At 41.5% G+C, this 23,112-nt stretch overlaps 2 protein-coding genes across 4 annotated transcripts; one reads left to right on the forward strand and one right to left on the reverse strand.

Moving 5' to 3' along the window:
* The first annotated feature begins 560 nt into the window (after positions 1–560).
* Positions 561–4,573, forward strand: CREBZF (CREB/ATF bZIP transcription factor). 2 transcript variants are annotated; one of them, XR_010886908.1, is made up of 3 exons: positions 909–993; positions 2,103–2,180; positions 3,528–4,573. XR_010886908.1 is itself a non-coding variant. In XM_067315772.1 (2 exons), exon 1 carries the CDS (start codon positions 584–586, stop codon positions 1,424–1,426), a length of 843 nt encoding a protein of 280 aa, XP_067171873.1. In that variant the 5' UTR covers positions 561–583; the 3' UTR covers positions 1,427–2,180; positions 3,528–4,573. The 2 variants fall into 2 exon arrangements, 1 of the variants encoding a protein (XP_067171873.1); XM_067315772.1 differs by having other exon boundaries at positions 561–2,180.
* On the reverse strand, positions 3,645–17,900 carry TMEM126A (transmembrane protein 126A). Of its 2 annotated transcripts, XM_067315973.1 has the most exons (6): positions 17,806–17,900; positions 16,865–16,989; positions 11,731–11,924; positions 11,010–11,124; positions 9,620–9,860; positions 3,645–7,055 (listed from the first exon to the last, which is right to left on the reverse strand). In XM_067315973.1, the coding sequence occupies exons 2-5, from the start codon at positions 16,978–16,980 to the stop codon at positions 9,656–9,658; spliced, it is 630 nt and encodes a 209-aa protein (XP_067172074.1). In that variant the 5' UTR covers positions 16,981–16,989; positions 17,806–17,900; the 3' UTR covers positions 3,645–7,055; positions 9,620–9,655. The 2 variants fall into 2 exon arrangements, with proteins under 2 accessions (XP_067172074.1, XP_067172014.1); XM_067315913.1 differs by lacking the exon at positions 3,645–7,055 and having other exon boundaries at positions 9,595–9,860.
* Positions 17,901–23,112: the final 5,212 nt, after the last annotated feature.

Raw genomic sequence — 23,112 nt, forward strand, 5'->3', positions numbered from 1 at the left:
AGGGGATCTCCCAGCTCACGACCATTTTCATCTGAAGCACTTACTGAACCAGATACAGTTCCTAAGTAAGCAGTAGCTATCAACAGATTTCTATTAACTTCTCCACACTGTCCCTCGGCCCACACAAACCCATGTTAAGACGTTGCAGCGCTCAACTCCCGGCCGCGTGAAGAACCACGGCCTTTTGTTTTGCTCCTGGCTCCTACACGCGTCATTTAACACCCATTTAACGGAAGGCACGCACCTATTTTTCAAAAAAAATTTTTTTTTTTTTTGGTGGACATGCCCGCGATGCAGGCGGGATAACGGGATCCATTAACCTCCGCGCAGACGGCATAAACAGCGTAGAAAGGCGCTGGAGAGCGGGGAGAAAACGACGCGGCAGCAGCTGTGTGTGAGAGGCACCCCCTCCCCCCCCAACGGTCCCCTCAGCCGCCGCGGGCAGCGCCGCCGCTTTCCCGCGCGCGGGCGCAGTCGCGCGGCGCCCCCTCCCCCCCGCTTCCCGACAGGCACCGCGGCGGCAGCGCCCCCGCCGCCGCGCTCCGCAGGCGCCGCGCGCCGCCCCCGGCCCCTCGCCGCCGCCATGCGCCACAGCCTGGCGCAGCTGCTGGCGGCCCCCTCGGGCGGAGCGAGCCCCTCCGGCGCCGCGCGGCCGCTCGCCGGCGGCGGGGAAGGGGATCCGGGCCCCGCGCGGGCTAAACAAGAGCAGCAGCTGCCGCTGCCGGCGCCGGCGCGGCGGGAGGAGAAGGAGGCGGAGGCGGCCGGCGGCCCGCTGGCGGCGTGGGAGCAGGAGGACTGGTTCCCGGCGCTGGAGCTGGGGGACCTGCTGGAGGCCGCGCGGCCGGACTGGGACCTGGACGCGGAGCTGAGCGGCTGCTTCCGCGGCGAGCCGGCGGCGCGGGCGGCGGCGGCGCCCGGGCGGAGGAGCGGCGGCGCGGGGAGCCGGCTGAAGGCGGCGGCGGCGGCGCGGCTGAACCGGCTGAAGAAGAAGCAGTACGTGCTGGGGCTGGAGAGCCGCCTGCAGGGCCTGGCCGCCGAGAACCGGCAGCTGCGGGACCGCAACCGCGGCCTGAGCCGCCGCCTGCGGGAGCTGGAGCGGGAGAGCGGCTACCTGCGGGCCGTGCTGGCGAACCAGAGCGCCCTGGCGCAGCTGCTGGGCCGCCTGGCCGGGGCCCGCGCCGGCGGGCTGCAGCTCGGCACCAGCCTCTTCGGGGACGCGGGCGGCCCCCGCCGCCACCCCCACGCGCGGCCCGGCGGCGAGAGCAGCGACCACGACTACGCGCTGCCCGGCTCCCGGCCCCCGCGGCGGGAGGAGGCGGCGAGGGAGCCGCGGGCGGCCCCCGGCGGGCTCTGCCTCCACGTGGAGCGGGACCGGGTGTCGGTGGAGTTCTGCTCCGCCTGCGCCCGGCGGGCCCGCAGAATGTAGGGCCGCGCAGGCGGCTGCGAGCGCTCGGGGGATTCTCGCCCCTGGGGGCCTCGCGTCGCGGCGGAGGAAGGAAGCAGGCGATGGTGCGGAGGCGAAAAAAAAAGAAAAAAAAAAAAGAAAAAAAAAAAAAAAGCGCGGTGGTGACGGGGTGGTAGCGGGGGAGATGCAGAGCAGGGGAGCCTGGCGTTTAAGCGGCCTGGGTCCCAAAACACAAAATTGAATCTCTCGAGCGGCGCACTGGGAGCCAGGCGGCGGCCTTGGTTAAAGGCCGCGTAAAGCGCTCTGAGCCGCCTGGCCTAAGGAGCGTGCGGAGCTGCGTGCAGCGGGGCCATGCTTGTGGTGCAGAGCGACGCGCGCTGAGGTGCCCCCGGAGCCCGTTTGCAGCGCCTGGGCGAAACGCTCGTGCCGGCCTGATGCATGAAGGTGTGCTCGGTTCCACTCCACAGCTGCCAGTAAAGATAACAATGCCTACCCAGTCTTGAGTCAGATAATGTCTAGCCTGCTTATGCCGAGGAGCCGAAAATGCTTGCTTAGAAAACCAAACCAAACCAAAAACTTCATTAAGACATCATCACTGGACAGACTTAAGAAAATAGTAATGATCGGCAAAAAAAAGCATGCATATAAAATTGTACTGCATCTTAGTTATACATTACTATTAAAACCTCTCTGACAGTTTCTCTTTTAGGTGCTTGCCCTGCCAGGCTCCGTTGTGTAGGGGTTAAAGAACAGTCGTTTTCCACCTCGCAACCTGGTAAGGATCAATATATTCCCATAATGCGGTAACAGAAAGCTTGCTTTGCTTATTCCAGTCTCTTCTAATGACTGGTTCAGAAAATTATTTTTCTGGTCCTTGGACTGTTTGGCCTGCTCTGCCAAAATGTTTCTAGCTCTGGATGATAACCAATAGTGAAAGTTATAATTGCATCATTCTAATTAGCTGTTTTCCTCTTCTTTTTTTAATATGAACATAGTAGCTAATATATCAGCTATTTTTGAATTACAAAATAAATGCTGATGCCATTTGAAATGGGAATTTGCTATTAAACTGTATATCTGATGAGGCAAAAGGGGAAAACATGGTAATAAGTGCGATGTGATATTTACAGTCTTTTATCATTGGGGAATTTCCCAAAAGTATAAGTAAGTTGGTTTTTAAATGGAAAAAAAACTGAATTTGTGACCTACTAGTATAAAATACTATGTCTAGTATTAGGGATGCACAGTATCTTTATAAAGCCCTTTTCTAGCTCGTTTTAATTCATGATGCAGAATTTTGCCTAATTTAACAAAATGTGAATACTGGTTACATCTGTACAGTGGAATCCTAATGTAGAAGTGTCACTTTTTTGCATGGAACTCTGATGAGAATTGTGGTTTGAAGAATGCAGTGCATCAAAGTAACTCATTACTTTAGCTTACCATAAGTAATCCCTATGCCCATGCACACTGAAATTCCTATGTTACTTCAAAATAGCTTTAAATTTTAAAGATATTGCATGTATACGCATGTGCTTAATTTCACTGTAGAGATCTTAAATTTGCCTCTCACAGTATCCAGAAATCTATATTTATATAATTAAGCACAACTTGGAGATGAACAAATATGTATCTTGAGATTAATGGTTTGAAAAATGCTCGATGATTAACTGAGATAGGGGGAAAAATAGTTTGATAAACAGTAGTGCGTGTTTTCTTGTACTAGTCAGAGTTTTTCCCTATCATGAAAGATGAGTGGGTTGTCTTTTTCAGTTGTATTATAATGTTTATGTCAGTTGGGGGAAGAAGGACTGTGAAAATAATAATATGTAAAGTGAGGTTTCACAAAGAATAGATTTATTTAAAACAGTTTCATTTATTAACTTCACTTCTTTAAAAAATATTGCATTTAATGTTACTTGTCTTATTTCTTAGAGCCTTAAATTTTGTGCTTAAGGCTAAATAGAAGGTGGAAGCATTTTCTCCCAGTGTTTTGTTTTATTGGTACTAGACCCTTAGAAGCGTACACCAATAAAAGATGAGTTTGATTTTTCTTTGTGAAACATCACTGTGTGATAAACTTTATGTGTATTTAGCATCCTTGTTTTTCTTTATGCTAAAGTGGATTCAGCTGTGTTGGGGCAGAAGAGACGGGACCAGCTGCTGGCCACATTTCCTGCTTTATTTTAAAAGGTAGTATAAGAAATGAGAATAAAGAGGTAACAGGGCTTTTGCTGTCTTTGTTTTTTTAAAAAAAAAAAAAAAAAGGTTGAATGCTGGATCATTTAATGTCGTCCAAGATGGTTTTTCGAAAGACAGTATCCTATCAAACAGATTTTCCTCCAGTGTATTCAGAATTCCATCTGTTCACAGAGTACAGTGCCAGCGCAGGAGAGAGTTGGTGGGATGTACGTTATGTTACACCCCTGTGGCATCAACAGGACTGTTTAAAGTTTCAGTCTTAAACTGTGTAACCCTGCTGTAATTGATGGGTTGTACAAATGCCACATGAATCTGAGTTAATCATCTGTACTAACTGATATGCAAAATGGAAATAACTGAGCTGGACTGAGCATGGTTGAATCTGCCTAGCTCAGACTTAGTAAACATGCTTTATTTATAAAGTTTAACATGCTTAATTAAAAGACAAACAGTAATGTAACAGGTATGGGATGTTACAATGGCATTTTTACAGTTACTTCAGAGTAGAAGTGTATTTTAAGTTAATTTAAATACGCATTCTTTCTTTTTGCATCACTGCTAAGTGATAGGAGTCAGGGACTTGGTTCTGGTCTCTGTTAGGAACCCGCACATCACTCTAGTCATAAAACTATCTACAAGCTGTGTCTGAGAGTAGCTGATTTTATGGCATGAAAAATTAGGCATACTGGTACAAGAAGGTGGTCAAGTCCCAGGAAAGTAAGTGGCTGCAGGCATTTCTAGTGCCTACTGAATCACATTCAAACCAAATAGAGGGGAGGAAGTTATTTGAAATGCTGACCAACTGTATTATTTGTATAGTTTATTATTAATGTAGCTTTTTGAAGTGGAAGCCTTGAAATGATACAACTTAATACTTGAAAAAATATTGTAATTGTTTCTTTGTAATTATGTGCCATCCAGATAAGAATACAATATCATAATAAAATCAGACTTGTTGATCTTTCAGTTAATGGGCTCAAATATTTTTTCATCTTTTTCTTCTTATTAATGCCTTCCTTTAATGAAGTGGTTCATTGCACAAAATGGGAATCAGAAAGGGGAAAATGCTCTTACTGCTATCTGTGTGGGTCATACATTGGAAAACAAGATAAAATGGAGCAGGGTACCCAAGAGAAATCATGTTCTTGGTCACCTGTCTTTCAAGTTAACTTTTGTGGTGAGGACAAAAAAAAAGCACTATTCCTTGAACCTAAGATGGAGTTGTACTTCTCTGAGTATCACCGCTCTTTGTATTTTACAGCGGATTCTCTTTCTTTTTTATTAATGTAGATATATTTGATCAATAAACCATGGAAGAACAGAATTTCTGTGTAAATACTTCCATGTTTTATTGGTATCTTCCTTTCTGTTCCATTCCTAGGTTCCTAATTTTGATGCCTGGCTAATAGTATGCTGTTAAACTGTAATCTTTCATCAGATTGTTATTTCCACATTAAACAACAGGGGTGACTGTAACAGAAGGTTTGAGGGTTCTGAAAGGACATAGCATTTTTAAAGCCCCAGAGTGAGCAATACGATGTCTTAATTTTCTGTGAAAGTCTCAAAGAAATGGTTTTTTTTGTAGAGAGCAGAGTTTAAAATAGCTTGCTGGTTGTCTTTCTAACATTCAAGTATTCTAATAAAAGTTGTCTGTAGCTTAAAAAAATCAGGAAGAAGAATGCTTAAAAATGTAATGAATGCCTTTGACCAGTTCAAAGGAATACTGGCATGTTCTGCTTTCTGGCTTCCAGTTGTAGCATCAGAATTAGTTTGTTAAATTGAACGTATCACAGAACCAAAACCTCTCAGTGTTAAATTGCACAGCTACGCTACTTCTATTTTCCAGTATTTATTCAGCCTGGCTTGAAGACTGTTTAGTAGTTAAATAAAAAAAAACAGTTTTGTTCTCAGTACTCAATTAGTTGTTTAAAGTTTGATTCTGGTACCGTGAATCTTAGTAGCATTGTAAATTAACTTCTCCCTCTCTTCTCAAAATAGTAGCAGCATCTGGGGAAAAAAAACAGCATTTCTGCAATTTCTAACTGCCTGGAGAGATGATATCAAAATAAATGGGAACCATTTCACAAAATTTGGCATCTGTTGGCACTTCTGAGTTATCAGATTTCTGATGTTAATTGACAAAACCAGACTCAGTTTTCCCCGTGAAACACTGAGAGCTTTTGTAAAACACAAAGGCCTTTTGTAAAATTTTCTATTTTAAAAAACTTAGTGTTTTCAGAAGTTTGTAGTTAAAGAGATTTTTCTGCTAGAATCAATGATACTCTGTTTATAGTGTTACATTTGCTGTTAGACTGTAAATGTCTCAAGTATATATTAGGTATGATGGATATTCAAATGGGCTCTGTGTTTAAAGAAAACCTTTTGTACAACTGTATATAGATGAAAGCTGATTTTTAGATTTTTTTGCACAGTTTAAATGAAATATGAGATGAAGATTTGGCTAGGTAATTTTGGCTCTACTTCTTGGCAGGAGCATGCCAGGAGTGGGACTTGAGGGGGAGAAAAAACAGGAGGGAGTCAGGGGACTTGTAAGAATGTGTTATTCTTTATTACGATGTGCAAAGGTATCTGCTCTGTAATAGATTGTAATGTTGAGATTCATGACCAAAATGGAACATGTAATAGAAGACAGAAGTGGTGCTTTTTTAAGTAGGTCGTGATTCTTATCTAGAGCCAGTTTCTTGGCATCCTTTTGGAAGTAGTTCAGACTTCTAGTAGTCAGTGTCCATCAATATAGCTTATATATTAGACACGTGCATTCTTCTAGGAATGCAATAAAAGCCATTACTCTGATGTATAGTCTGTGACTAGTTTATTTCTGCTATAATGGTAGAAGAAAGGATACAACTAAAATCTGTTCTAACTCAGAGATTTCAAACAGGGAGGCAGTGTTTGCGATGAGTTTGTTAAGAGCTGGCAGGAGGCCAAGAACTGGTAAAAGCTTGGTTTTTGACTTCTTCAGAGTTGTAAAACAAAGTACGTTGTATCCAGGTACGTTTCCAAACCTCAGTGAAAGCACTGCTTCAGATGCATGCATGCTAGAACTTACTGACAGCACCTTGCCCCCTGCTGAATTTTGAAACACTTTGTCTTTTTTACCTTAGTTTTGAGAACTTTTCAATTGTACTGCCTGTGTACTTCCACTTAAACAACAGGGGAAAAATCTCATTTTTAAAAAAAGAAAAAACAACCCCCCCCCCCACCTTGGTTGACTTGATTTTAAGCCCCTTGCCTAAGGATTGTAGCTGGCCTGTGCCATGACCTAAAATATGAACACTTAAAAAAAAATACTTGCAGCTTGTGTATTCACCTGTTTGCTCGAAGTAAATATTGGTCTTTGCAGCTTATTCAGAGATGCTGAGGAATGTGAATTTCTTCCCGTTACACACAAACTTCTCAACCTTTCCCCTTTTCAGGAACTTAAGATCTAAAAAAATGCAGTTTGAATCAGATCATTAAGTATCACAGCTTGCATTTTTGACTACTCAGAATAATTATCACTTGAATTGATACCAAAAATAGCACATGGAATGGAAGATGGTTTTGAAAATAATGCTCTGTAAAAACACTCTAGCCCTTATTTTCTAATGTCTTAACTATATCTTGTTAAATATTCATATTAACCAAACTGTTCATTTTTGTTCTTAGAGATACTATTGCAAAGTAATAGCTTTAGTATTTTAAGTTTTTTATTACCAAAGGTAAGTGATTCTGTTGGTTAAAGTCTGATGATATGACCTCCCCTGGAGACAGCATACTTCACTGTCTTGTCAAATATTTGCTCCATGAGAATTTGTACCACGGGGGTGATGTAAGGCCCAGATACCTGTTTAGATGCAGTCTGGTATCACAACACCATGACAATGGAATACTTTAGATTAAGGAAAGCTAAACTAATTATGCATAACAATGCTTATGCATACAGTCTCATTTTGCTAATTCCGTGTATAAATCAGGCTACTACTGGTTATAGAGCATGATTTCCCTGCTATAACAACAAATCTGTCAGAAAAAGTAGATAAACAAGATTAAGCTCTTTCAGCATGCTTTTCAGCAGTACCATAGCATAGATTTTCAAAGCCATTTAAAGGTTTTAGTGCTGAATTCTTCCTTTTCATTAATATATATTATCGCATGCATCTCTGGGGATACTAGCATTTTATGGAAGTGTGCTGACCAGTAATTATACAGATTTTACAGTGAAGACCGTGCATCAGCTTACTTGAGATGATTGCTTCAGTTGAAAAAATCTTGATTGAGTTCTCAAACTGCAGAATACACTGAAACCTGCTAATTATCAAACTGCATTAGACATTAATATTGCTCTAGATCATACAATTGTCAATACGAAACCAAGCCTGACTCACAAATGAAGTACTCTGGACCATTAATCTTGAAACTAGAGGAAACAGAGATGGACATCGCAGTAGCAGCACCAGCCGCTTGAGGCCTCTGAACAATCTGTTGCTTCAGGAAAAGACTAATTTCGAGTGAAACTGGTTGCAGGGACAAAGTTTGTTCTGGCTAGCCTTTATTTGCTGCTCAATATAAATTTATGTGCTAACTCTTTTCAAATTAAAAAGATGTTATCTGTTCATTGAAGACTTGAGCATCAGTACTGAGATTCTTTCAACCTGTTTTGTTGCAGCCTTAATTTTAGGAAGTATAAGATATCAAAACTTCCAAATTATAATATTGGAAACAAGTTATTACATTTTTGTCTGTAAAAAATTTCTGTATCTATCTTACCTGTTTCCTTACTCTGCAGCAAAAAAAACCCCTTCAGGTTAAGCATTTGGCTTTTGCAGTGTAATCTAGCTCGTAATGGCTTACTTTATTTCAACATATGTATTTAATTCCACAGAACCTTGCTCTAGTATTTGCACTTCTGTAAGTGAATTCTGAAAACAATTTTTAAAATTATCAGTAATCATAAAATCTATCATATATATGAGTGGCCAATGTTAGTACTTCAGCATTCTCCTGCTGTTTTAGTTTCCTCCATTCACTCACCTGATGAAGTAACAAGCTACTATTACAAAGCAAGGGTTTCAATGCTGTAACCTTAACCACAAAAATAAGTCATTGAAGTGTTCCATGTAAACACTTAAGGAATTCAAAACAATGGCTAATTGCTGTTTCAAGATACAAAGCCTGATTTAGCCTATGTGCCTCTTATAAGCATTAGTTAAGTTTAAGATGCCCGCTAAAGCCTGTGGGCTTGCTCAGTACAGTCAAGAGGAAAGCTTTAAGCAAGTGTGTGCTTGTTTAATTTTCTTAACAGTATAACTACTTGCACAATTATATAGGATATATATATTATATTATATATATTATATAGTATATATCAAAAAGTAAGTTGCAGTAGCTCTATGAAAGAGACTGCTTCTCCTAGTCAGCAGTAATTCATGCATATCGGATAAGTTTCATCCAGAACTTGTCCACACCCTACTACCTCTTCCTAGCTGGGAAGTCACTGACACACAAGGATCATTTCCGACTGCTTGGTGGTAACAGTGTTCCCAACAGTGTATAAGTGGATCCCCTGAAACAGCCTAAGCAGGGCAATTTTGTGGTCAGAGCGTAAAGAAAACTAGAAGATAGCAGAATGGGGGAAAGCTCAGGGAGAAAATACTCAGATTCTGAGTAATCTCTAGAAAAACCTTAACTGAATCTGCTTTTCCTTTTCCACAAGTTATTGTGGTTTGCAGTATGATAAGAAATACCCTTTTCCAATAATCCTCATTTACAGCTTCCGGAAGATGTAGCATCACTTTATATAGTGAGACTACTTTTTTCCACTTCCAAAGAAAAACACTTGTCCTTATAAATCTATTATTAAGTTGTATATATTAAGCAGGACATGGTAAACACCTTAATTTGCATTTAAGTTTAGAGCTGAAAAGAATGTTAATGTGGAGTCTTAATTTTGTCTTTCTGTTAAAAAAAAGGCAGCAAGCAACAACTTCTTTCTTTGTTTATTATGGTTACCTGTCCAAGGCAACTGGGAAGTTTTTTTGTTCAACTTCAGGCTTCCAGCTCTTCAGGATCCCTGTTAGGTTTTATCTGCTGCAGCATTTTGATATATATTCCATGATGTTTAGTGGCAAGGTAAATTCCAGTTAGAAGCTGTACAAGTATACCAAAACTCATCTTTTTAAAGACAGGTTGAGAAGCTCTGTGCCAGAAGCGTAATAGATTTTCTTTCCCTGGCAAGGGAGATGAAGAATACCTAAACAACATAAACAGTTGTAAGAACTTACTGTTTTTATCCATTTAAACATTAGTATTTAACAGTAAAGTAATTAAAAATTATTAAGTAGATATTCACTCCTTCTCCCAGGTTAAATTTAGCTGGTGGTACTGGGATCCATTACTGTTACAGCACTTTGGAAAAACAACCTGAACTTATGTCAGTTCTTATTCTCCACAACATTAAACTACTACACTGATGAAGTACCTCACAAGCTAATCCTTTGAATACTTAAGACATATTTGGGAAGTGGGATGACAGAAATGGAAATGTTTCTTCTGGAGCCACAGAGGTGTGGTTAGTATAGCTCTCCGTCACCATTCTGTTTATTAGGCAATGCTCTCATGCTTCATAAATATTTAGTTCTACCTTATGGTCAATCTGCTATTTAAAAGATCTTAAATACATTTTTCTAATTGTTAGATAAGTTTAATTTCTTTTACAGGAAGTGTGTGATTAGTCCTTCAGATATTGAGCCAAAAATAAGAGCCATACATTTGTAAATATGTCATTGTTTCACTGTAAATATGCCTGCAAGTATGCTACGTGACATTAAATACTATTTTATATTTAAAATTTTAATTGTAAGACTGCATGGACATTTTGAATTCCCTCTCTGGATAAATTCTACGAAATATCTCCTGCAATGCAGCTGACCGCCTGCTGGGACACCAGCTCTAACCTTCCCTCGCTGTGCCCTGACCAAATCTGCAAAATCACACCTTCCATAGAATTTGGGTACTGGCTGCTGCTCTGAAGCTGGAGTGTTCCTCGGCTGTGCAGCCAAAGAGCACTAAGCAGCAATCTTCCCCACTTTCAGGGGTGGTAGTTACAATTTAACACATCCCTGTGCCTCATGGGTAGGTTCTAAGGGTCCAGCTGAACACAGGTGCTTTACAGTGCACCTCAGTTTGCAGATTTCATTTCGCTTTGGAGGCTTGCTTGTTAGCATAGCTTTTATGAACTTTGCTCTGTAATTAGATGAGTTATTTTAATGCAAATCCCCTTCCATGTACTAAGTGCCTACAAGATAGGTGTGCGCAGGATGAAAATCTGCAGAATTGAAACTGAAAACCAAGATTTGATGAAATAAATCCATTTCACTCACAGCAAGTGAATAAGACGTACCTGGCTGCAAGGCTTGCATTCACAGGAAGAGCCAAAAGAAAAGGATAGAGACCACCCACAACAGCCCCTATTAATCCTCCTCTGACCACAGTACAGACCTCACAGTTTAGGTCACCTGCACAACAAAACAAAACATTTCATTGTCAATATCCACATAGTTCCTAAACATCAGCTTTAAGCTGCTTGCAACAATGTGGAAACAGGCACTTGGCAGAAAGGCCATGCTGAACAGGCATTCAGGAAATTAAAAAGGGCTCCTTCTTTTGGAAAAAATTACTGTCATTCCAATCCATAAGTAATTTATTGCTTTATAATTGGCCTTTGAATGAAATCATACAGATGGCAGAAACTCAACTGCCTTGTTGCAGTTCAAACACAAATTTTATATGACTTCTCAGGTGAAAAGCGCTAGAAGTATCAGTGATGCATATCACAGAAAAACCTCCTTTTTAATATACACACACACACACACACACACACTTATACATATACATATATACACACACACATAGAGGTATCTTCTTTCCCACTCACAACTTAAAGAACTCACTGCTGCCCAATGCACTAGATGACCTGTTGTGATCTTGAAAACCTTGCTTTGCAAGGCAGGGTTTGAAGAACAGTTTAAGATCACTGCTGTTCAAAGAGGAAAATGTCCTCTAGTGTTACATCATGTAGAGAAAGCAAAGCCCTTTAGAAACAATGAATAATGAAATTTTACCTAACAATAAAGGCTGACGCAAAAAAACTTCATAAACTGCTGCCGTTGATAAAAACGGTATAACGGCCATTGGCAAAGCGGATACAAAGCGAGCCTTTGTGATATTTAGGGTGCGTCTGAAGAAATTATTTGCTGCTAAGCCGCATAAGCTTGAATTTCCTGCAAGGAAGTATGATCCATGATTAAAAAGGTTCCTGCAAAAATAAAAAAAAGAAAGATAAGTTCAGTAATTGAGAACCATAAAAAAGTTTGGTTTACGCAATGCTATAATTTATTTCTGAATATTCTACAATAAGAGGTAAAAGATGTGACTCTTGCAGATCCAAAATGGAGATTAACTGCTTTCGAAAGCAACCAGTACAGCATTCTTTGCTATATGCCTGAGTTACACAAGCCTCACAAATGAAGTGACATTAATGTCTTCTACTTTACAATGCTGCCCAGTTCAAGAATTAGCAAGAGCTAAATAACAGGTGACAGGAACGGGTAGATGTAATTCAGTCTCATGTTTCAGGGCTGCAGTGATGAGATTCCTTACATAATTAAGTGGTCCATATCCTTTTATGTGGAAATAAAGCAGAAATATCAATGTGAAATATCTATTTTAAACCCTATGGGTCTTTGCAATCATCATCCATACGGCTGAGGGAATGAAGCTAAACACTGCACGAACTGTGGCAGCTCAAAAGCCCCAACACAAAGCAAGCCTGTTACTGGAGTTTAACTACTTTTAGTGAAACACAAAAAGCAGAAGCATACAGGAAGCAACGGAATTTGGATCCTGATTCACATATTTGTGTGTTTATATTAAGCTCTGGGACAGGGTTAGTGCTTTATACTACTAACAGCAAATGAGTATAAACTACCGTGATGTCCAGTGCTCCTAAGGCAAGGCAGAGAGAGTTCCTAAGTGCCTTGCTATGTTTCACAGAGCAATGAGGGCAGCAAAGGGAGTTTCCCCCCGCTCTTAACAGCCCCTTGCTGCTGGGTATCAATCCTGTTGCTTTAAACACAGTGATATAGAGGGGAAGAGCACAAGGAAAAGAAAGTCAGGACAACAAGAGTGCGCATACTTGCATGTATGCACTTGTGTGCACACAAACCTACCCATGTACTACTGCCACGCATGTGGACAAGGAAAGTATAAAGTTTGTTTCCAACACTCTTTATTCCTAGCTGGGTGTGACCCCAGGGAAAAACATCCCCCCCAAACTAACCGATGTCCTGGCTCTCCAACCTCTGCTGAGCACTAGTACTCCAAAGTTTTATCAACAGAGCAGACAGAAGTTATTTACCTTGCAGTTTCTCCCAAAATATTCTAATGCCTGTATGAAGGATAAAATGCAGTGCTTGCCTTCAAGTTTACATAATAAATACCATAAAAAGACAAAACGTACAGGCAAAAATAGCTGAAGCAGTCTTAGTTGCAAAATGCAAGTATGCCCATGTGAAGGGCACATGTAATGTAAGTTAGAGTGAACCGCATGATGAGAAAATTTAAGCTCTCTGCCCTCTTTCCCAATTCGGATTTCTCCTCCATCTTCCTTTTGTCTACCCACATCAGCCAATTTGTTCTGACACTACTAAGCCAAGAGACAGAAGTTTTAACAAATATGAACACACAAGTTAAATAAGATTGTTAGAAACTAAGCCAACAGCGAAGTTTATGTTAAACAAATGCTGTGTAAACAGAAGATATATTAACTGATCACCAGAACGACTTCTGAACTGAATCAGAGTTGTGCATTGGCTCCTTTCTGTAACTGCCTCACTGGCAGCCTTATCTCCATCCTTCTTCCTCTTCTCCACCCACGTGTGTGGGCTACTATCCATGTTCTATCAGATTCTTTAAAAATGTGATTTCAAAATATTTGTACAGCATCTAGTACAATGTGGAGTCCCAAACATTAAGCCCTTATTTTAGCTAGTATTAGTACCATAGTGCTGGACAGAAAAATAACAATAATGGTTTGTGGGGGAAAAAAAATCCACAGGAGTTGAAGCAGGAATTTAATGTGAATGCACACATTCTGCACAACTGTGTAGAACACCAAGCTAGAAGGTCAGTCTTTCAAGTCTCTGGCTGCGTGTTTCACTTGTATAAACTGTTTGTTATTCTTTTCATATCCAAAAAATATCAGTTTCATTTTGTAAAAATTCTTTGGTGGTTTCTCTTTCTGTCCTAGAAAGAGCATAAATTTATACAAACTACCTGGGGAACTTGAGGTTGGGTCTCCCACATTTGAGGTAACTGCCCAGTTACAGGTTACAGTATATCAGTGAGAGCTGCATCTTGGATCTGCAAAGCCTTTTCTACAAGATTTTTGCTAAGGCTAATGGAAACTTTATGAAATTATACCTCCTAATCGCCATTTTTCTCAAATATAATTAAAACAATATAATTAAACAATATAATTAAAACATCACCAAATCCCAGTGAGCTCCAGTAATCAGCCTGCTTACCCAAAAGTATAGATTTGGGTTCAAAATAAGAGCTTATAGAACTGGAGCTTCTATTTTTCCCTTGATAAGAGGGACTGAATTCAGCTATTGATTACATGTTTTTAAGCAGTTTGGAGCAGTTGCTCATGTTGAAATCTATAATACTGCAATAGGAGAACAGAATACAGTCTGGTCAGAGATAGCCAGGCTTTATTATTTGGACAAACAGTTCTCACTGGAGTACATTCCATCACAGTAGCTAAAGCAGGAGAGGGAATGAAAAAGTGCGCTCATTTTACAAGCCTGATTAGCAGTTTGTGATTTATTTCATTTGACTTACAGAAGGAAGTTGTCCATCCTTATCTTTAGCATTATACCTGGCACAATCAATTGATTAGTGGAAACAACTCTTTGCTTTAGTCTTCGATTTCCACAAATTTAAAATTCCCCAGAATAGGAACTATTGCCAGGCAAGCAATTAACTGGAATGCACTCTGATTTTGAAGCTGTGCCAATATTATTATGTTAAAAGTGTGTTGTCAAAATACGTCATAAGTTGGATTTACAGCTAAAGCCCTGCAGACAATAAAATGCTTAACCGGTCACAAAATGTATCCTAGACCAAATGTCGTATTTATTTGCAAATCAAATATGACAAGCTCTAAAGCATTCAGCAATTAAAATAAATGATTTTTAAAATCCACCTGTTTAAAATACTCTTTCACATTCTAATGCTTAAAGTAATATTAATCATTGACAAACTATATAAAAAAAGACTTCAGAGATTTAGCTGCTTATTCTGCAAAAACCTTAACATTAAAAGCATCTGACATCAATGGCATCAATTACTTCTTATTCTGAATAGGAAAAGACTTTAATTCTTTGCACATACCAGATCTTCAGACATGAAAATAAGCTACTAACAATTTAATTAAGATGCTATATAGCAAAAGAACTTTGCTGGTCAAACATCTCTCTTGATCTTATTTAGGAGTGAAAAGAGAAGAAAAGAGAAGAAAAGAGAAGAAAAGAGAAGAAAAGAGAAGAAAAGAGAAGAAAAGAGAAGAAAAGAGAAGAAAAGAGAAGAAAAGAGAAGAAAAGAGAAGAAAAGAGAAGAAAAGAGAAGAAAAGAGAAGAAAAGAGAAGAAAAGAGAAGAAAAGAGAAGAAAAGAGAAGGAGAAAAGAAGGAGAAAAGAAGGAGAAAAGAAGGAGAAAAGAAAAGGGCCTATTTGCCTTCAGATCAGTGTCTTCACAGCACTGGACTTCATTCACTGAATGTCCCCCAGAGCAGTTTCTGCAACCCAGCCATTTTATTCTAATGGCACATTTACAGTCACAGGCTGTGGAAAGCACGTGTGCATGTACACACACGTGGAGAACTGAGATTAAAACTTCGCAGTGTATTTGAGAATCCAAAATAGAGCACCCAGAACCAACAGAATCTAGTCAGGCTTACTGACCTGTAGAACAGCCACACTGCAATAAAGAAAAGAAAGTGAAGGATGCTTTATTTTTTATTTTTTTAAATACTAGCTCCCTTGTATTAAAAAAAAAATAGAGCTTCGGTAAACAATGAACAAGAGCTCCATAAATTTGACTCTAATATGCTTCCTCTTTCCTCCCAGTCATTGGTGACCTCCCTTCTGGGTATATAAACTAAGTCCTGCCAGGGCAGTTTCAAATAGAGGCCCATACCTCTGGCAGCTGTTTCTCTCCCAGGCTCCCCAGACCCCAGCTACCACAGGTTCTGGCTATCAAGATGCTACCACATCACCGCTGAGGTGTCTGCCTCCCCCTCAGCTCCCTGGCTGTTCTGGGGAAGAAGAAGTGTTACACACTGAACGTGAGCCCAGCAGAGCCTGCAGAGAGCGGCACCACTGACCGTAACGCGCTGGATAAAGCCTTGGCGTTCTGCTCTTTTCCACCTGTGTGGGAAGGCCCTTTGTTACTATCTGTCGTTTTCTTATCCAGCAATTTGGTCCTATTAAAGAAACACTTCCTATAACTAAATCATTCAGGCAAAATCTATCCAAGATGCAGATGTGCAGCCAGCTACTCACAGAACCAGCTCAGGTCCAGTATGGTTCTGCATGCAAATGCAATATCACAAAACACAGAAATTGCTTGTGAGGCGCTGGAAGGCATTCAGCTGTTTTTGTGCAGCACAGATCCTCTGCTAACAAGCCTGCTGGACTCTGGCTGACCCTTACAACACCACCCAGACACCTCAGCTTCACATTCCTGAAATGGGGGGGGCACTGCAGAACAAGATGCTGAAACTAGTAGCTCTGTGCTTACCTGGCAATGCTGGACACAACCTGACTCCTGCAGAACCACACAGGTATCTGCCTTATGCTCTCCAACATTCCAGTTTCCTGGAATATTTATTAGCTTTAGCACAGGACTGTATCAATGCTCAGAGCTGGTTAGGGCTGATAGTCATTCCAGAACCTTAAGCACTGGGGAGCACATGCCAGAAAGCAGCTGAGCAGAACCAGAGCTAACAGTGAGCTAACCAAATTTAGAAACACAGAGCAAGTTTTATGTTCTGGTCAATAATAAGCATCTTTGCAATTCAGTGTTTTTGTAACTCCATGGAAGACTTGCAATACAAAAGTAAGGGGAGAGAAAAGCCTCTACAAGACCTAAAGTGTTTGATGCTCTTATCTTCATATATTTTACCAGCACTTACTGATCTTCTTTGGGAAGCCCATCAAACAGCTTTAGCATGAATTCCATCTGCTTTAATTTTTCCAAATGTAGACTTTGCCGTGGAGAATTTAGCTCAAGAAACTCTCTTCCTGTCATCTCAAAGTCCTGGATCATAAGGAACAAGCAAACAAACAAATGCAATCAAAGTTACAGAGCAACAGCATATATCAAATAAACACTTATATTCTTTTGGTACTACGCAATCCCAACGTTCTTCCTATTTTTCATGGCAAGGTTTTTGGCACGATCTAGCCGTAGACAGCTACAAAATTTATGGCTGGAGGACGCTCACCGAATTGTCCTTTAGCAGGGGATGTTGCAGTTGCGCTTGATAACTGCTCCAAGCCAGCTGAAGTACTGGCTGTGCCCAAAAGGCACGGTCTCACCCTCCGGCCCCCTTCTCTTGTAAGGGTATTTCCAACCCTGGGGCCGCACGGCAACCTGGAGCAGATGAGAACTGCCCAGAGGGACGAGGGGCTGGATCCCCACCTGCCGTGCCGAGCCCAGCGCCGGCGGCCCAGGCAAGGCCGCTCCACACTTAAACCGACTTAATAGGCAAGCAGCAACCTTAAGAAAAACAGATAAATCCACACTCGGGTAAAGAACGGAACAAATCATGTTTACTCTTTCCTTTTTGATCCCACAGCCCATGGTTTTTTTTTATTATTATTTTTATTGGCACTCCTAGCCAAGGACATAGGCGAAGTCAGACACCATAACGACAGTATTTAGTGCTCAGGCGGGCCGGAGCTGCCCGTGGCCCCGCCGCTGCCCGCGGCCAGCGCTGCTCCCGGCCCCGGGCTCGTCCCCACGGGCAGCCGCCGGGGCCGTGCTCCGTCCGGCGCGACCCACCCCCCCCCCCGGCGCCCAGCGGACGGCGCGGCGCGGCCCCGCCGGCTGCCTCCCCCCCTCCCCCCTTACCGAGCAGGCCCCAACGGCCGCAACGGCCCCGCCGCTCCCGCTGAGCCTACAACATGGCCCCTCCCACCTCGCGCGCCCTCCACGGGGGCCACCATCTTAGCCCGCCCACATGACCCAGGCCTTCAGAGGGCGCCTTTGATTGGGCCTTCCCCGCCGGCGCAGCACGGCGCCTCCCCATTGGCTGCGGGCGGCGGGTCAGCGCCCGGCCCGGGCGCTGGTTGCTAGGGGAGGCGGATGGCGGCGGCGGCGGCGGCCCCTCCATGGCGACGGGGCTGAGCGGCGATCGTGCAGCCGGAGGCCGGGACGCGGGGACTCCCCCTAGCGGAGCGAGGAGCCTTCCATGGGGGGAGGCTCAGCCCTCGGGGTAACCCGCTGACCCTCTCTCCCCCTTACCCCGGCCTCGGCATCCCGGCCGGCGGGCGCTGCCCGCGCCGCCCGGGCCCTTTCCCGCCCCTCGCCTCAGCCCCGGCCCTGCCTTGCCGCCTCCTTCCCTTCCGCCAGCTCCTTTGTGCGTCCCCGATCCAGCCCCCTCCCTCCCTCCCCGCCGGCTGCGGCTGGCTTCGCCCCTTCTCCCCCCTCAGCCCCTCCGCCGCTGCCACCCGGGGAAAACTGCCCTTTTCCTTCAGCGCTCCCCCACTTCACCTGCAGCCCGTCCTCGTCCCCCAGCCGCCCCCCTCCGCCTTGTCCCGCCTCAGAAGGCGACAGGCGGCCCCCTCTGGAGCGGGAGAGGCCAGGCGGGAGGGGAGGCAGAGGCAGAGGCAGATCCGTCTCAGTTGGGAGCGGTAACGAGCGCGGCAGAGCCGCCCCCCCCCCCAAAAAAAAATGCCGTTGCCGTCTCCCGAGGAAGAGGATGCAAAGCAAAGTCCTGTCATGTGCATCGCAGCTCCTCGGGCGGGAAGGCAAGCGCTAGGAGCTCGCGCACCTTCTTCATGCATTTTCTTAACGAGCTAGATGAGGAAAATCTATCCCTTTTCTGTTTCTCTCTTTTTGTTTTTTGTTTTTCCAGAAAAAGGGGGAGAGAGAGGCTCGCATTGAAGGCAGCCAGCTGTGCCTCTGAGTGGGAAACTCTGGACTGATCTCATGGCTTGCTTTTTTTCTTTCATTAATACTTCGTTATCCCTGAAAATGAACCTTTTGTGAAGCTCTGTTCCTAACTCTCCTTACTCCTTTTTCACGAGGTGACTGCTTTGCAAGGGAAGAAATGGCATGAAGTAAATGACTCCACTATAAAGCAATCTGCTTTGCCAAAGTGCCCAGTGAGCAGCACTGTCACTTTAATAATTCCAGGTCAAGGGATTGCTTTCCTCCTTTCCAATCCTCTCTTTTAATACATGGGAGGATCAGAGGGACATTAAAGACCATAAGGCTGGGTGGCTTGGATATAATAAAAATGAAAGTGACTGGCCAGTGACTTCTGTTGGGTAAGAGGGTGATATTTGAAGGCTGTTGTCTGGTGAGGAAAAAGGGACCTTTTCAGTCTGCTGTGTAGTCACCTAATACATAGCTAGCAAAATTCATTCAAGAAGTGAAAGAAGTTTAAAGAGTCACTTTGGATTGTTTTTGTCTTCCTCCTTATTTGGATTATTTGGGAGTTTTTGTCCTGCAAATAATACGCTTTTGAGCATGTAAAGGTGGAGTATTAAGAGAGCTGCCTAGAGATGGACTGTGCCTTAATTGTATTACATAAAATCTTTTAATTTTCAAATTTTGCTGCCAGAAGAGGAGTTATAATAGGGTTTTATACTGCCAAGGAACATTTCCTCTTGTATTTTTATAGATTCAAATATATTTTAAAGAAATTGAAAACCTCTCTTAAAAAAATTCAAAAAGCTTCTTTTTCCCCCCCTTTTTTTTTCTTATTTGTGGGAAGCATCGGAAGCTCAATGCAGGAAAACAGCAAGTCCTGGTAGAAATGAAGACTGAAGCTGCATTTCATAACTGAACTGTAAAAGTGTTTTGCAATAGATAGACCTCGCAAAGTGTTCCAGTGGTACATCGTTAATACCTGTAAATAAGTGCTTGCAAGCAGTAACAGAAGTAGGAAGAAGAATGCCAGTCAAGAAGAAAGGTGGGCTATGAAGCTTCATATCTCATTTTGCATCTACATCTTGTTAGATTGTAGTTTTCTCATACTTACAATTTGAAATTAAAAGTGTTTGAATGGGGGATTGAAATTGTTTTTCTTTTGCGCTGAAAATGGGAGAAAAATCTGTACACTTATAATAATCTATTTAAAAAGCATGTCTGTGTCATGTTTTAAGACTTGCCATGTCAAATTTGACCTTAAATGCATATTTTATAAAAAACAGTCATCAGAGATCTTAAACAGACACCAAGAGGAAATCTTGGCATTTAATATTGTGAGAAACCTCTCTTACAAACGCTAATGAATTTTAAAAACATGGTTTTAGGCTATTGTCTATTCTTTACATGTTTGGCGGATAAACATTAGCCATCAGTAGCAGCATAAATAACTAAACAAAGTTTCAAGCTAATTTTAAATAAAATTTTCAAGAGTTGTATTTTCCAATATGAAGGTGATTTGAATGTGTTTTTTAAATGTGATTTTTACTAACTTAGAATTCTGTGCCTTAATACAATATAAAAGTAATATATTTATGCCTGTAGTATGGCAGCATTTGAAAAATGACAACCAGCCTTATGTTTTACCTCTTCTGCCCTCAAGTTTGTGATTACAGCTTTGGAAAATGTGGTTTCCAGTGTTCAAACAAGATTTGGGGAACATATGAGGGTAGAAAACACTTGTAGACCTTAGGTTATTTCTGGTTCCCTGCAAACATGACACTAATTGAGGATGTTATTTAAGATTTCAGAATATGCTAATAGAATAAATGGCAAATGCTCCTTTTCCATTCAGCTCATCTATCCAGAACTTGAAGCCCCCTGATTTGATAAAACCAAAACATGGGGGAAAGATCAAAAAGTGAATGTTACACAGCAGATGTGGGGATAGATTCAGACTCCTCATTCTTTTCCTGGTAGGAATATCCCTTCTGTATGAGTTATGAATTAACATTTACTATGTAAAAAACAGTAAAAACATACAGATTGCTAGAATTATTTTCAAACTAGATAGAATGAATGGGATTTTGTGGCTGTATTTTAACAGATGACAGTGTAGAAACAAATTTTCAAAACTGTGAAGTGGTTTAATAAATCATATCGTCATTGATGTAATTATTTATAATTATGCGTAGTAAAGATGGCAACATGTATGGAGATGTATCATCCCTGATTAATATCCTTATAATTCATCCTGTTTTGCTGTAAAAATGTCACCCTGGTCTACTGTGAGGCTTACGTATTATGTGTTACAGCATGAAATTTTAAACAGTGTCTTTTTAGATCTTAAGTCTTGACTCTGAATTATGTGATTTTCAGTGAGGATGTTTCTGAGCCAGATGTTTAGCTATAGTTCAGTTACAAAATACTTGCTGCAGGAATTTTAGGGTGAGATTTTACGGGCTCTTTCGTGCAGGAAGTTAGTTTGGCAATCATAGCGGTCCCTTCTGGCCTTAAAAATCTGTGGATTTCCTGTTTGTTTCAAGACAGTCTGGTTCAGTCTTAATGTAGATCTTAGACTTTAATTTCTACTTCTGTCCTGCAAGGATATGTATTTGGCAATTTTAAAATATAACATCAATAGAGACCCAAACATCCTCCTTGAAATACTTCAACTTATCACATCGCCAGGATATTAAAGTTGCCAGTGCGAATGTGTTTAAGTATTAAAAAGATATTGTTAAAATGTATTTAAGCATGTAAATTAAAGGATTAACAATGTTAGCAAATCAGCAACTCTATTATTAGCTTGAATTACTTAATTTGTCTGATCCATGCCATGGACTTAAACTTTCTAAATGTAATCAAAAGCATGCTGGCAACTTGAAAAACACTTCTATCTGAAAAAAAATCTGCTATTGTTATAAATAATCCCTAATATTGCTATGACCAAAGGAGATTGAGGGGATTTTTCCCTATGCTTTTTTTCCCCCCATTTGTTTGCTTTATGCTTTTGACAGCACTTTGTATCTAACTAGTTTCATACTTTTGTTGATGATTTATTTTCCCTTTTGGGTGTTACATATTTGGGAGTTCATATAGTCTCTCTTCCCAATCCATGTAATCTCTAGAAATCCCAGTGGGATACTTCCTTCTAGGCTGTACAAAAGTATGTATTTCAATAACAGCAGTAAGAGCAGGATTATCCCTCTCCTTTTCAGCGCTCCTTCTCTATCTGTTGTTATTTTGGATTTGATCAAATTATTCTCCTAAAACCGGTACCAAGACAGAGAAGCCTGTAAAAACTAGCTTTAAAATATCCTGATATTTGTCACTGAAAGCTCTTCCCCAAAACTGCATTCTTTGTAATTGACCAGTTATTGATCTTTCTAAAGAACAATGAATGTGTTTTGAGAATTTGCCTTAAAAAGAGCTCTCACCTCCACTACTGGTCTTCAGATTTCACATAGCTTTGGACCTACTTTACACTTTGCATTACCTGTTTAAAGCAGTGTCTACCATCTTTCTTTTTAAAGTTCAGGCCTGCTCAGTCACGAAAGAATAGTTTTATTAATAGTAAAAGCATATAACTTGGAACAAGCACTGATTTCATATGGACGTGGAGAAAGAGGCTTGTTGTTTGTTCTGATCATGTTTGTGTCAGTATGTGATTGTTTTTGTCTGATGTGCTAGAGTGAAGTGAGTTTGTTGCCTCTGTTTCTGGAGGGAAATAAGGCTCCGCGTTCCTAAGAATATTCACAAAGTTGGCATGCTTGCTGACAATCTCAACACAAAAAATCAAGGCTGGAAAGGGAGGATGAAGTGCCCCACAGGATTGGAATGTGCTTCCTTTAGATAAGGGATGAGACATTGTATGGGTATTTGCACTGCTGTTACATGATTAAACAAATGACTATTCTCTTTGGCTTTTGGTTCCTCATCTTTCATTTGTTTTAAGTACACTTAAAATTTGAAATCAAACTCTAAACTTGTTTTTAGTTATGAAATTATTTGTTGGACATCGTGCCATGTGGAGACAATATGGGATGAAGAAATTAGAGAAGTAGATACATTATTTTCTCTTAATTTTTACTTTACTTTCACAAACAAACTAGGATATGTTTCAATACAACTATTAATACCAAATTTATAGAGCTTCTTAAAGAAAGCTTTACTGTAAAATAAAATCATACTACCACACAGAAGAATCTTAGTAAGTGAAGTCAGTTTTTTGTATGTTTTTAGATTTCTTCTCCCTCCCTCCCTGAATTACTTACCCAGTTG

The sequence above is a fragment of the Apteryx mantelli genome, chromosome 1, assembly GCF_036417845.1.
Source record: "Apteryx mantelli isolate bAptMan1 chromosome 1, bAptMan1.hap1, whole genome shotgun sequence".
In the NCBI taxonomy this organism is placed as follows: Eukaryota; Metazoa; Chordata; class Aves; order Apterygiformes; family Apterygidae; genus Apteryx; species Apteryx mantelli.

Excerpts from the sequence above, each read along its gene's own strand:
- CREBZF (XM_067315772.1), top strand. The coding sequence starts at position 584 with ATGCGCCACAGCCTGGCGCAGCTGCTGGCGGCCCCCTCGGGCGGAGCG.
- TMEM126A (XM_067315973.1), bottom strand. The coding sequence starts at position 16,980 with ATGACAGGAAGAGAGTTTCTTGAGCTAAATTCTCCACGGCAAAGTCTA. Across the intron at positions 11,125-11,730 it reads GCGTCAGCCTTTATTGTTAG|GTGACCTAAACTGTGAGGTC; the intron begins GTAAAATTTCAT and ends TTTGTTGTGCAG. Across the intron at positions 9,861-11,009 it reads AATGCAAGCCTTGCAGCCAG|GTATTCTTCATCTCCCTTGC; the intron begins GTACGTCTTATT and ends TATGTTGTTTAG.